The 14,253-nt window shown below is 37.5% G+C and overlaps 1 protein-coding gene across 4 annotated transcripts; it reads left to right on the top strand.

Moving 5' to 3' along the window:
- The first annotated feature begins 1,799 nt into the window (after positions 1 to 1,799).
- Positions 1,800 to 14,253, top strand: MTRF1L (mitochondrial translation release factor 1 like). 4 transcript variants are annotated; one of them, XM_043999405.1, is made up of 8 exons: positions 1,800 to 2,162; positions 3,813 to 3,892; positions 5,789 to 5,972; positions 6,653 to 6,816; positions 8,053 to 8,170; positions 11,222 to 11,358; positions 12,829 to 12,901; positions 13,671 to 14,253. In XM_043999405.1, exons 1-8 carry the CDS (start codon positions 1,895 to 1,897, stop codon positions 13,760 to 13,762), a joined length of 1,116 nt encoding a protein of 371 aa, XP_043855340.1. In that variant the 5' UTR covers positions 1,800 to 1,894; the 3' UTR covers positions 13,763 to 14,253. The 4 variants fall into 4 exon arrangements, with proteins under 4 accessions (XP_043855340.1, XP_043855341.1, XP_043855339.1 ...); XM_043999404.1 differs by lacking the exon at positions 12,829 to 12,901 and having other exon boundaries at positions 1,812 to 2,162; XM_043999406.1 differs by lacking the exons at positions 12,829 to 12,901; positions 13,671 to 14,253 and having other exon boundaries at positions 11,140 to 11,277.

The following is a 14,253-nucleotide window of genomic DNA, read 5'->3' as shown; positions in this document are numbered from 1 at the left end:
GCTGGACATCTAAACTATCTATAATAGACATATGAGATATATGACAGGTTACTAAGGAGAAGATGATAGGTCAGTTTTACTGAGCCCCATCTACCCCAAAAAAGGACTGTGTGGTTTTCATGTACAACCTTAAAATGTAAAGAACTTCATGAGACAGAAAAACTGTCTATTCATGCAAAATAAACACTTAAATAATTAGGTGAATAATCCAAGCATCAGAAACTATATTTGTATTAATCAACTAGATATAAGGCTGGAATTATTTGGCCTGGATTTTCCATTTTATTTTTTAGACTGAAATGGAAGAAGGGAAGTGTGAGTAAAGACTAAAAGTTGAGATCACTCTCAGGAATTGTTTAAAATGAGCTAAACATTCATGCTCCAGGATGGTTTTGATTGAGTTAAGGTTCCTTTGAAACTTTTATCTCTCACATATGATTTTTATTTATTTTTATCATTCTTTACAGATATTGTTTTGAAGTATCAAATATGCAGCATCCTGAACACAGATCATTTAGTTCTCATAAATGGGGTTCAACTAACTGACTGACTGATAAATTGGGTAATGGTAGGAGTCTTCAAGGATGACTAACCCTAGTGCACCAAGAACATTGTCTCTTACTTGCCCGTGACTCTGAGCTTACTCGAAACGTTACTGAGACCCTCGTGTGTGTGTGTGTGTGTGTGTGTGTATGCATGCATGCATATATGTATGTGTATCGTGTGCATGCATGTGTAGGTATGTATATCTGTTCAGGAACAGAAAAATTGAGAAAGGACGGCTAAGAAAGCAAAATATATCAAAACCGTGGAGTGTGGCATTAAGTGTGTTGCCGCACCGGATCTCTTAACAGTATCAACTCTGGCCAAAAAAAAAAAAAAGGAAGGAAAGAAAGAAAGAAGGAAGGAAATGAAAATTAGTTGGTGAGAAATTTGTGATAGGTGGAAGGTGCAACATGAGGGGTGGGAATGGGGGTGGAGCTGGGAATGAAAGAAGTCTAAGGAACTGAAGTTGGATTGGAAGAATAATTTTGAAGGAACAATGTCATAAAAGCACTTTCATAGTTGCTTTGTAAGATATAGGGAATAAGAATACCTTCCCCATCAGTTTTCCACATAGATTGCATCATCACACACTTCAAAAGGACAAACAAGGAATGAAACAGAGGGGAAAAAATAAGAAAATAAATCTAGTATGCACGCTCCACCTCTTCCCATCGCATATCATTGTAAGAGAAGTAAGAAAGGTGAAAACTGTAATAAAGACCTGCCGGGAGGGATTACGGTAGATAGTGATTATTAGGGACATATCCGCCCTTCACATCTAAGAGAAACAAGGAAACTGCCCTGCATGAAAACAAGTCAGTGAGATGTTCTGGGACTGGTTCAAACACAAAGCTGGAGAAAGAAGCAGTTTTACTTTCCAACCGCTCATTTTGTTTCTACGCCCTCCTCTGGCAATATAGGGCTAATCTTTTCCTGGAGCCAGCCCAAGAAATCTTTAAATGATGCTGCCCGCCACAGTCTGGACAAAAGAGCACACACTTTGGAGGCGGTCCTTCAGTTTCCAGTGCCCAGCTGTTATCTGAGACCAGGCACACTTCCACGTGTTGCTTAACCACGCCCTGTGTCAAAATCAGCTGCAACTTTTGGCCACGCCCCCATGCAAGCCACAGCCAATAGAATCACCCCAAACTTCTTGACAGCTTCCTTTCCGGCTCTAGGCCGAACGGGATGAAAAGAGCCCTTTAAACTACATACCACGGCCGTGCCCGGGTCAAACCTCCGCGAGCAAGTCTCGGGGGCTCAAGAGCTCCGCCCCTTCTCGCGAGAGTTAACGAATGCCTCGGGATTTCGGTCTTGAGAATTGTTTCCGGTCCGGTTCTTAGTAGTTATGCGGTCGCCGCTGCTACTCCGCACTGTTCGCTACCTGTGGGCCTGTGGGACCCTAGTTAGGCCCCCTAACCGACCCGTGAGCTCTAGCAGCCCCCAGCTGGAGGAGCTCTTCGTTGGCGGCGGGGCCATGAGGAGTTTCCTTGAACGCCTGGCGGGACCGGGGGTGCAGGCCCTGTCCCAGCTGCAGGGTCCGGAGTTGGTGATGGCTGCCCAGAGACTGAAGGAGAAGGAGCAGGAGCTGCGGGAAACTGAGCGGCTGCTGGAGGGTGAGGATGCGGGAAGAGGGGAGCGTTCGGCGGCGGGAACTGGTCTGGGACCTCTGAAGGGTTTTTAGGGGAATCGACTCCTTCACCTCCCTCGGTTGAAACTGCTCGTTCTGGTAATTTAGAAGGTCCATTTTATAGGACACTGAATCTCAGAAAGGTTGTCAGTCGATCAAGGTCTCGCTAGTTAATAAAAGCGTGAATTAGAGCTAAAGTTTCCTTACATAGTGTAGTGCTCTTTCCACCGAAATGTGCTGACCCTGCTCATATTCCGGCCATTCCCTGAACATTTTTTTCTTCCTAGGACATTGCTCATGTCATTCTTTTCGCTAAGAATTCCACCACTACCTCTGCCTATCAAAATATTACTTACTTATAAGGTGTAATTGATGCTTCCTCTCCTACGAAGCTTAAAATTTTTCCCCTTAAGTCCTTTAGCACTTTTATGGAGTTCATAGCATATAACTGTAATACACGATAGTATGTTATAAAACTTGAGGGCAGTGATTTGCTATGCATGTCATATTTTTGCTTTACCCTTGATTGCTTCTTTTTACTTTGCAAAATGAGGGTCACCACACTTTTTTTCATTTTCCCCAATGACCAGAACCAGTTCCCAGTCCCTAGAGAAAACAGACTTAATGGATGTACAATAAATGAAATGAGAGCAGTTATTGGTACCATGAAAAATTTTGACGTTTTTCCTTAAGAAGTATAGCTTGATACTGTTTTTTTATTTATTTTTCTTGTGTGTTTACTTTTGTTTTTTGTTTTTTGTTTTTTAGTGAGGCAATTGGGGTTAAGTGACTTGCCCAGGGTCACACAGCTAGTAAGTGTTAAGTGTCTGAGGCCGGATTTGAACTCAGGTACTCCTGACTCGAGGGCGGGTGCTCTATCCACTGCGCCACCTAGCTGCCCCTGTGTGTTTACTTTTTCCACGTGGTTACTACGGAAATATGTTTTGCATGACTTCAGATGTATGGACAATATAATTCCTTACTTTCTCAATACATGAGAGAAGAGAGGGAGAGGAGGGAATTTGGAACTCAATTTTTTTTAATGGATGTTAAAATTTACATGTAATTGGGAAATATGTAAGGAAATGGGTAAAAATATGTTCTTTAAAAAGGAACTCGGAGGGTGGCTAGGTGACGCAGTGGATAAAGCACCAGACTTGGATTCAGGAGGACGTGAGGTCAAATCTGGCCTGACACTTGACACTAGCTGTGTGACCCTGGGCAAGTCACTTAACTCCAGTTGCCTCACCAAAAAAGAAAAAAGAACTAAAAGATTCACTGTTTTAAGTAGTCAGGTAAAGCAGATCTTAGATTATCTGAACATTTTAGTTTCATTTTAACTATTCAATTGCCTAGAAAATTCAGTAGTGAAAATGAAGCCACAATTACTGTGAAGGGTATTTTTGGATAATAAAAACAGCCAGGCATTATTTTAAGGGGATTATCTGTAGAGGCTGATAATATTTAATCAATGCTCCCTAATAAAGAGATTCCCTAAGCTTGAATATCTGTATAAGCATATTGGAAAGTTACTTTGGTATTTGCTGGAAAAAAATAATAAAAATGTATTTTTTTCTACACAAAATTTCAACTTATTTAAAATTAACTATGCAAATTCAAATCTTTGCTTTCATAGATGAGAATGAAGATCTAAGGAAACTTGCAGAAAATGAAATAATTTCTTGTCAGAAAGAATTAACTAAATTGAAACAAAAGGTATTGTACTTTTGAAAAGTAAGTGATGAAGTGGAGGAGTGGGGACATTTTGGGACTTTTTTCACTGCCTGCCCTAGAAGGGAAGTTTCATAACCACATTATCACATGGATTAAATATTGCAGTGATGCTTACTTTTAACTCTTTCCTGGAGTTTCAGTGATATTTAGAGGAATCTGATGGCATCAATGTGAGGAACTACATCTAACAGCAGAAATTATATCCAATCCCTATCTTAGCCTGTGGGACTCTTGCCCATCTCCTTCTATGCATCCTACAGAAGGGGGGTCTTGTCTGTCTTTGGGGATTTCTTTTAGATCTATTGAAATTGCATAGATACCAATGGAGCAGATGTACACACTTTAAGGTTACAAATGTTTAAACACATACTATGTTCTAGACACTGGGTGTACAAAAAAAGAAAAACCAAACAGTGCCTACTCTCAAGGAGCTCAAATACTAATAGAGGAGACAACTATAGGAACACAATATATACAAGATAAGGGTAAACGCAAGATAATCTCAGAGGGAAGGCACTAATATTAAGGAGGACCAGGAAAGGATTTTTGTAAGAAGATGGGACTCGAAGAAAATAGTCTCACTGCATAACCAGTCTACCCTCTTTTCATATCTATAACTAATGATATTACACTGGTTCTCCTTTATAATTCGTGTGTGTGTATATTACATACACACATTCTGCAACTTGTTCTCACCCACCATGTGCCTCTTCTGCCCTTTAGTGGACTTGCATATTTAATTCTTTATACACTGTATTCTATGACTCGCAGACATATAGCACCACCAGAAAAATATTGGTGTTACAAAGATGGGTCTTTGTTTCAGGGAGAAATTTGAATATTAAAACCACTGTATGATTTCCCAATGGTAATTCAACCCCCTTTCTCCTCCTATTCAATTTTGAGTCCAGTTTGCTAACTGCAGTGAATATCCAAGATATATGTACTAATGCACTTGCTCTGGGCTGTCTATCCAACTTTATATTACGGTCTGGACAGTAGGCATTTTTTAAAATAAATTTTTATTAATTTTAAAAAGGGGAGGAAAAGTTTACAAAACTAGCATATTTTTTTAAAAAATCTGAAAATATATGCATTGTTCTATACCCATGGAACTCCTACTCCTGCAGAGGAGCTCAGAACCCTGAGCAGACAACTGCTCCTAGTACATAAGACTAAGTCCTGTGACATCAAGTGCTCTTTCTACTATGCCATATTGCTTCTCAGTGGTTCTGTAGTATTTGTAGTTGTTTGCAAATATCCTTAAATCTGTATGCATGTGTGTGTGTGTGTGTGTGTGTGTGTGTGTTCAAGTATAATAAAAATTTTGGATGTGGCTATTGTATTCTACTTTCATGGTACCTAATGTAATACTCTCTCCACAAAGGATACTTAGTAAATGTTTGTTGACGGAATGGAAAAGCAGTTTGAACACAGAAAGCAATACATAAATATTTATTCTTAGTAGAGATTACCGTTGCAATATGGACATGTTAATAATACATAATTTTAATTTTTAAGATCATGTATTCATATATCTGATTGCTTGCCTGGGGAGGGAAGAGGGAAAGGAGGGAGAAAAATTTGGATCTCAGAATCTTACAAAGATGAATGTTGAAGACAATCATTACATGTAGTTAGGAAATAAAATACTACCAATGATTTGGGGCGGGGGGGGGGGGGGGAAGAAAAGAGAAAAGAAAATACCAACAGCTAAAAAAAAAATCACGTTGTGTTGTTAGTCACATTGAGATGTGTATCTGGAACAGCATTGGTTTAAGTGTAACACTGAAATTATTTCTGACTGCCAATAACCCTTTTATTTAATTGTTTTAATACCTATCTTAAATATGAGGGGTGGCATTTTTGTTTTTACAGATAATCTTACTCTTGATTCCCTCAGAAGAAACAGATGAAAATGACTTAATCTTGGAATTAACTGCTGGAGTTGGGGGTCAGGAAGCTATGTTGTTTACTGCAGAGATGTTTGATATGTACCAGCGATATGCTACATATAAAAAATGGCATTTTGAAATACTGGAATATTTTCCCAGTGAAATAGGTCAGTAATACTATATCATTCACTTAAAATTTAGTAGGATGATTTTATTTTCCAAGTAAAGGGCATTAAACTTGAATATATTTATGGGTTCAAATTCTGTCTCTGAAATTAGCTGTGAGTAGTATATCTCTCTTCCTCTGAGCCTCAGTTTTTTTCACCTTTAAAGTAAATGTAAAACTTAGACCACCTATTTCAGAGTTGTTCTGAGGAGAGCACTTCGTTTAAAGTACTATAAAAATATGAATTGTTATTTTAAGAAAGGATTTTGGAGAGAAGGAATAAAAATATATGTACAGGGTGTTAGTGTTTTATAAATTACAGAAAAATTACCAATGTGTGACAGACACAATGATAAAACAGGTCAGCACCCCCCCCCAAAAAAAGGGGGGGAGGCAGAAACAGGGAACATGTTATGTTTTTATGTCCCCCTGCACCTAATATGGTGCATTGTACGAAATAACAATTATTATGTCTGATGAAACATTATTATGTTTAGGACATGTTGAGATAATATTGCTGATTAGCTGAGGACATAGATTATAAGCTAATAGTGTCTACAAAATTTGAATGCTTACATTCTTTTTGTTGCTGTGTAAATTATATTTCAACAGGCTCGAAGTTATAGTAGTCTTTGTAAATGGCAGTAATGAATAAAAATTGTGCTTCCTCTTTTTCAAAAGGTGGCCTAAGACATGCATCTGCCAGCATTGGGGGATCAGCAGTTTATAGGCACATGAAGTTTGAAGGAGGTGTGCATCGAGTACAACGAGTACCAAAGACTGAAAAGCAAGGCCGTATGCACACCAGTACAATGACTGTAGCAGTATTGCCCCAGCCTACTGAAGTAAGCAGGAATGTTTCCAGTTATTCTTGGAATGGTTTGCTAGTTCCTTTTGTCATTATAGATTTAATTAGTTTTGAGAACCCATGATTTCACTTTGGGTTTGTAAGGAAGGGGGAATTTATCATTTTCCTTTGCACCTCCTATCCTTACATAACTGTTACGAATCATATGCATACTGTTCCTGAGGTCCTTGTTGTAGCACCACTTTTACTGGTGAGAGGACTTTATAACATCCTTTTAGAATTTTGTAAGTTAAATTACCTTTCCTGGGGTCCAAGGTTACCTAGCTTTTATAGTGAATTCTGCTCTATTACAAGTTCAAAATGACTGATTCTAGCATATTAACTATATAGATAGAATGCTATTTTAAGAAGTTAAAATTTTCACATTATGTCTAAAACCCCTTAAAATAAAAACTTAATCCTAAAGGCATAGAACAAGTACATGCTATTTTTTATTATTCACATAAAGGAGCTGTTCAGGTTAGACTATATTTCTTGAAAATAACAAATTAGTTGAGGAGTGTTTCTGAAAGGGAATATAGTCTTGGTTCTTAAACAGTGATCCATAGGATCATAGACTGAGAGCTGAAAGGAACCTCAGAGGCCATTTAGGCCAGTGGAGTCAAACTCAAGTAGAAATTGGGGCCACTAAACCATACAGAAAGATCCCTGTGGGCTGCATAACATTATGTTTTATTGTTTGTGTTTCCTTTGTTAATTATTTTCCAATTACATTTTAATCTGGTTTAGGCTGCACTAGGGGTGTTGTGGGCTCCATGTTTGACAGCTCTGGTCTAGTCCAACCCCATAATTTAAAGATTAGAAAACTGATCCCTAGACCAGCTTCAGGAATTCATTTCAATGCTTAATCATCTTGTATATTCAATTCTGAAATATTCTATAAAAAAAAATTTGGTCAGTAAGTTCAATTTAATCTCCACATCACCTTTTTTACTATAGCTATTTAAAATAGAATCTTGCTAATTTTCAAAGAATCCCTCTTTTGAGAATTAAAAATAATTGGACAGAATTTGAATGGCATTCTTTTGAATAATATATTTTGCAAAGCTCTGTTACCTCTTTTTGATCCAAATAAGTGTCTGTCCTCTGACACTGATTAGAGAGGGTCATATGCATTACAGGTTGGTATAAGTCTTAACTTAATACAAATAGTCATATAGAAACAAATATGTGTGTGGAATGATTTTTAATCCTATTTCTTTTTCTCCTATAGATAAATCTGGTAATCAATCCTAAAGATTTACGAATTGAAACTAAGCGAGCTAGTGGAGCTGGGGGTCAGCATGTAAACACTACTGACAGTGCTGTCCGAATAGTTCATCTTCCAACAGGTACTTCTTGATTTTCTGACATAGAAGTTGAAGGGAACTATATAAACTCATCTGAGTTTCATAATGTGATAACTTTTTCCAATAATAAAATATGTCTTTAGTTATTGGTATTAAAAAGTTACTGAAGAGCTTTTGAATAATTAAAGAACCAATTAATATAGACAGACTTACTGTATATCCGATGCCCTTGAAACCTTATTCTGATGGCAGAAACACCCAAATAGGTGAGTAGTTCTTCAGGTAGTCCCCTCAAAAATTATGTCATCTTTTTTTAGTATTTAAAAACATCATCCACAGAATAACTGTGGCTTCATCTTCATCACAAAATTCTCTGGGCCTTTGGACAGTTACAATGAAATTAAGTATTTCAGATAATTTGATAAATTAGACTGTTTTTTGCATGACTACTTGAGGCAGGATAATTTGTGTAGCTAAACTTTTTAAGAATGCTTTAATGGAGTAGGGAATACAAATGAGCCAGGTAGGAGTAGAGAAGTAATTAGGATTTTTCTGGTTGCCTTGATAAATAGGAAATGGTTTAACATTGTTTAAATTCAAATGATTACTTCTTTCAAAAGGTTGATTCCTGATTTAATGTACTGTATTTATTGGCATTCTTCCCCTTATATATTTTTCTGCACTCTCTTCCACCCTCTCAACCCAATTTTGGAAAAATGTATATTTTCCACCTAGTCGGCTTCCATTGTCAAAAGCAATAAATAAGTAATGAATTTAAAGTATTTTTCTTATTTTTTTCTGAGACCAGGTTTTTAGTGTTTAGTGTTTTTAGTGTCTCTAGGTAATACCTGAAAATGTTTTTCCTTCTTCTGTAAACAAAATAATTTTCAAAAATTCTAGAGTAGACTCTGAATTTACTGTCAGGGTATCCTTGCATGCCCTGATGATATTCACTGACCTTTGGAATTTTTAGTCTAAGTTATTGAACAGTACTTCTACAGAAACAAGTTTTTTCTCATTGTTTAAATACCAGTACTGAAAAGACAGTATACTTTCATTTTCAGTCTTCAAAGTTTATTTCAGAAATAAATTTCAGAATGAAATTCTCAAGGAATGATAAAAGTTTTACACCGGTGAGGAAATAACTTAGACTTTAAAAATTTACAATGCAGATGTGAGTAATTTTATCCAGCTTTTGCTTAAAAGTCCAACTGACAAGTCAAGCGATCAGCAATGAAAAAGCACTTTAAGGACTAGGTGCTAGGGATACAAAGGAAAAAAAACCTATTTCCTGCCAAAGGGGTGGCAACATGTACTCATGCAATTATATGCAAAATAAATACAAGGTACACTTTGAACTAATGTGTTTAATTGTTCTTAAGATTTCCTTCATGTTTCTTGCGCCCAAATCAAATTCTATATTTGACTAAACTATTAAATTGGTTAGTTTAACAAAAACTATTAATGATCCTCCCCCCCCCCCCATTTTTTTTTTTTTTAAATAAACAAATGTTCTGTAGAAAAGTTGAGTGAGAGAGGTTTGGGAAGGAATCTTACTGATTCAGGGTAATGCCCATTACCCAGCCTAAGGGGTTTAAGCTCCTGAGGAAGTAATACCATCCCCTGATTCCTTTCCTTCTGTTTTAGCTGTGTATGACATAAAAACTACAACCCAACCTGCCTATTTACAAGCCCAGGTAATTGGATAGGCAATGTCTATGTTTAGTGGGATATAGAACACTTTTATGGTCACATTTGTAAGGTGTAAAGTGTACAAGATCCCATTGTACTTAATGTTTGACTCTAAAAATGCATGATTCAGTAGACAAAAGGGCAGTCTTAGAGGCTTTCTAACTATCTCCCATGCACATAAAGATCATACAAAACTGTTTTGATAGATAAGTGACAACCCAATTATTATTAACATCAAATTAGACCTAGAATGGGAAGACAAAAACTTACCAAAGGTTTGTCACCTTTGTGGAGTAGGAACAGCACAGGTGCAAACATCCTTCAGATGTTCACTTGTAGATTATACTGATTTCAATCTTATGCTGATTGTGCCAAACTCTAGAACACTGCAAAGCTTTTGAAATGCTATTAAAAATCATTCAAGAGTTCACACAAAAAAAAACAAGGTTACTTCTTGTCCAAACTGGAATATATAGCTGGCTGGACAACTTATTGGACATATCTACCATTATATGCATCTAGAGAAAATAGTGCAAATGGATGGTGAGTTGCCCATAAAATTAAGAAAGAAGAAAGTGGGAATTGCACTGCACTTTGTCCTTCAAACAGGACACTCTCATCAACTGACTCCAAGAATTTCTCTGGTTGTCTCACATCCTTGGAACTCCATCCCTCATTTCTACTGCCTAACTTAACTAGCTTCCATCTTTCTCAAGAAGTCTTTCTCAGTGCTCCTTCTTAGTACCATTCTCCAGGATCATCTCCAGTTTACCCTGTTCATACATGGCTATTTGCATGTTTTCTCCTTGATTAAAACTGAACTCCTTAAAAACAGAAACAACTTTTTCCTTTCTTTCTATCTCCAGGGCTTAACACTTTGCCTGAGAAATAGTATGTGTTAATAATGCTTGCTAATGGACTGACCTTCCTATGGAGACTTTTTTTTTTTTTTGGCGGAAATGAATGTGAATGCATAGCAATCTGTGGAAGTTATCCATTTTGATGAGATCACATGTCCATGGAAGTAGACCTAGTACCCTTACTTTTGAGAATCATTGTTAATACTGAACAATGGAACAAAGTTTTCAAAGATGAACCACCAAAAGAAAACCTAACTTGAAAGATTAATGGTAGATGGCCATGAGTAGGGGAAAATATATATCCTGTTGTTAAATGTTTATTGTTTGATAAATGTCTAAAATGGGAACACTTACTTACTCTAATTGAAACTTAAAAGGTGATTTGTAAGCCTTTGAAAAACTGTAAAGCTGTTTTAGTTTCATTTTTTACTAGAGCCCTCTTTTTTTCTTGTGAAATAGAAAAAGGAAGAGAAGGAAAAAAGGAACATAAAACATGAAGAAGACTTTCTGTTAAAACTCTCATTCTCATGACACTATTCAGGTGTTGCTACTGAATGCCAACAAGAGAGGTCTCAAATAAAAAATAAAGAAATGGCCATGAAAAAGTTACGGGCAAAACTATATAGCATGCAACTGGAAGAAGAAACCAACAAACGATACAATGCTAGAAAACTTCAGGTAAAATTTCTTTATTGATATAGTAAAAGTAAAGAACTAAAAGAAAATATAAAAATGAACACTTAAAAGCAATGAAAAAAGCTGTATTAACCCCATTTCAAACTGATAAATGTATTTTACCTTTATTTTCAGTTAGAAAGTTATTCAAATAAACAAAGAATAGAAATAATTACGTGTGTGTGTGTGTGTGTGTGTGTGTGTGTATGTATGTAATAGAGGGCTCACTGTCATCCTAGGTTCTAGGGGGAATAAAAGGTAAGACAGTCCTAACCTTCCTGTAGTTTATAGTCTAATAGGATATGGGTATAGCCGCAAGGCAGCAGAGGTTTAAAATCAGGGTTTCCTTCCCCTAGGCTGGTTGCCTGCCAAGGCTAAGGAGCCCCACCTGCCCAAAGCGACTGGTTTTTAAGGCGCCAGTGACTCGCCTTCACCCCTTCTCCTGTTAGTGGAAACAGTTCTGCCATGAGAAGGCCAGGAGTTGGGCTATTTGAGACGCACGCTATTGGAGCATTTTATAGAGAGTGGGAGCTTATCTCCACTCCCACCCGGACATGACAAACCTTTGGAACTGTTAAGGGTTAAAATTCTAGCTAAACTGTCTAAAATATCCAATGAGTGGTCGCCAATAAATTATAAGCTTTAGCAAGAGTTAGACTTTTAAGCATTTATTAAGGAGAATAAGAATTTAGTAAAGAGAGAGAAAGGCCTAGATTCCTATCTATTAAAGGGAGAGCACATTTCTAGCTCCGCTCTCCACCCGAGTCCCCAGGAAAGAGCCCCAGAGTCCGCGCCAGTCTCTTCCTTCCTCCTCCCACTCGCTCGCGTCACTTCCTCACTCCTGGTCTTGCCCTCAAAGACCTTCCCTTCATGGGCAGAACTCTTCTACAGTAAGTATCCAGCAGGTGGCGTTATTCCAATCATTACAGAACCATATATGGGAAAGGCTTCGGGAGTTAACCCCGAGGAAAAACCAGGAGTCAGAGTCCCTTAGGTAGTTGGATGTTGGACATCACATCCCTCTGGCAACTCCTGTGGCGGCACTGATGCCAAACTGTATTGGTTTTGCCTCTCCTTTGGATCCACCAGTGTCGCAGAGAGGGAAAACCTGCTGCATGAGCAACAGCTTGTTTTCCATATTGATCTGCCCAGGCCAGCGCCCTGGAGAGGACACTCCAGCTACTCCTCATGGGGTAGATACAACACGGGATGCGGCAGTCATGGGTTATAAGTCACTCAGGAGCCTGCGGCTCCCCTATCAGACTGCACAGCCACACTGTGGTGTGTGGCTCTTCAAGGCACTGATCCATGGTCGTTGGAGACTGGTGGAGGCATACTAATAGGACATGATGGGGGAGTTAGGTGGCACAGTAGATAGTGTCAGGCCTGGAGTCAGGAAGACTTTCTGAGTTCAAATCTAGGCTCAGATACTTATGTGAGAAAATACTCTGTCCTTTCTCTCACCCTTTCCAGAAAGTCCAATTATCCTTGAGAAACTTCATCAAATCTCATCAGGGACAAGCCCAAAGGAACAAAAGAAATGGAGGTGCTCTTTTGTCTGGATGGATGAAAGACAGATGGGATTAAACCACACCTAGATTATGGACTTTACCTAGAGCTACTTGAGTGAAGGGTCTTTTGCATTCTTTTCCCTGATGTCACCTCTGCAATTCATTTTAATGTAGACTACCTTCCAGTCATGTCAGCCAATGGTATTGAATGATGTTAATTAATTAGATTTGTTTAATGACTCAATTAGCTTTTTTTAAAAATTAGAGTGGATCAATATATAATGACCCACCTCTATCCAAAGAGGATAAGAACCCTTGGAAAACCCCTGGGCCACATATCTTCTGAGCTTCTCTTGGCTCCTAGGGTCTCCTTGAGAGCAGCATGTGACTTTTGGGGCTTTTCTTCTGGAGCTAACTGGCATGCTGAAGCTCTCTCCCTGCTTTCTCTACCTCAGCCTGAGACCATGAGAAGTTAGGGAGACATTTAGTCAATGCTTTACTGGTATAATATTGATAAACTAATATATGCTTGTTATTTAATTAGTTTCCTCTGGGTGGGGAAACTATCTACCAATGCAGATTAGCATCTGCCTGCAGGTACAGAGAGAGTGAATGACTGCACAGAGCCATTTATTCAGTTTGTATCAGAAGCCTTTCATCCATCACACCATGCTATTAGAGGCATTAAATTATTAGTTAATATTTTAATCTAGTTTAAGTTGCAGCCTAAGGAATAAGATATGATTAAGTTAAATTGTATTTTATTTATGTCTTTTAAACTATAAACTATCTTTTGTTTTGTAGATTGGAACCAAAGGAAGATCGGAAAAAATAAGAACATACCATTTTCCACAAAATCGGGTTACAGATCACAGAATAAGCAAATCGCTATATGACATCCAAAGTTTCATGCTAGGAGAATATCTACTAGATGAACTTGTACATTCGTTAAAGGAATATGCTGATTACGAATCTGTAACAGAAATTATTTCAGAAAAATGTTAATTTGTCCCCAAAAATCCTGTATTGTAGCTTAGCAAAATCAATTTCTATTATGTCGTCTTTAATGTACATAAAGCTGATCCTTTTAAAAATGCCTAGTTGAACAGTGTAAACATTCATCTATAAATATGTATTTGAACAGTAAGAGAAGACAAAGCAAAAAATTTATATTTCAGCTTTCTTAAATTGTTCCTCATTTGTTATGTTGTCAAAAGGCAGATACTTTTCCAGGCTTCTCACATAATGTTTCCCAAAACCATTCAATATGAATATGGTTGTAAATTTATTTGTCTTCTCAATAGATTATTTTCTTCCCTTTCAATTCAAATCAACAGATATTAAGGGCCTACTATGTGAAAATATTAAACAGACAATTGGTTTAATA

Source organism: Dromiciops gliroides, chromosome 4 (genome assembly GCF_019393635.1).
Source record: "Dromiciops gliroides isolate mDroGli1 chromosome 4, mDroGli1.pri, whole genome shotgun sequence".
NCBI lineage: Eukaryota > Metazoa > Chordata > Mammalia > Microbiotheria > Microbiotheriidae > Dromiciops > Dromiciops gliroides.
Note: the sequence above shows the minus strand (reverse complement) of the source record. Positions and strands in the feature narration are given on the sequence as shown.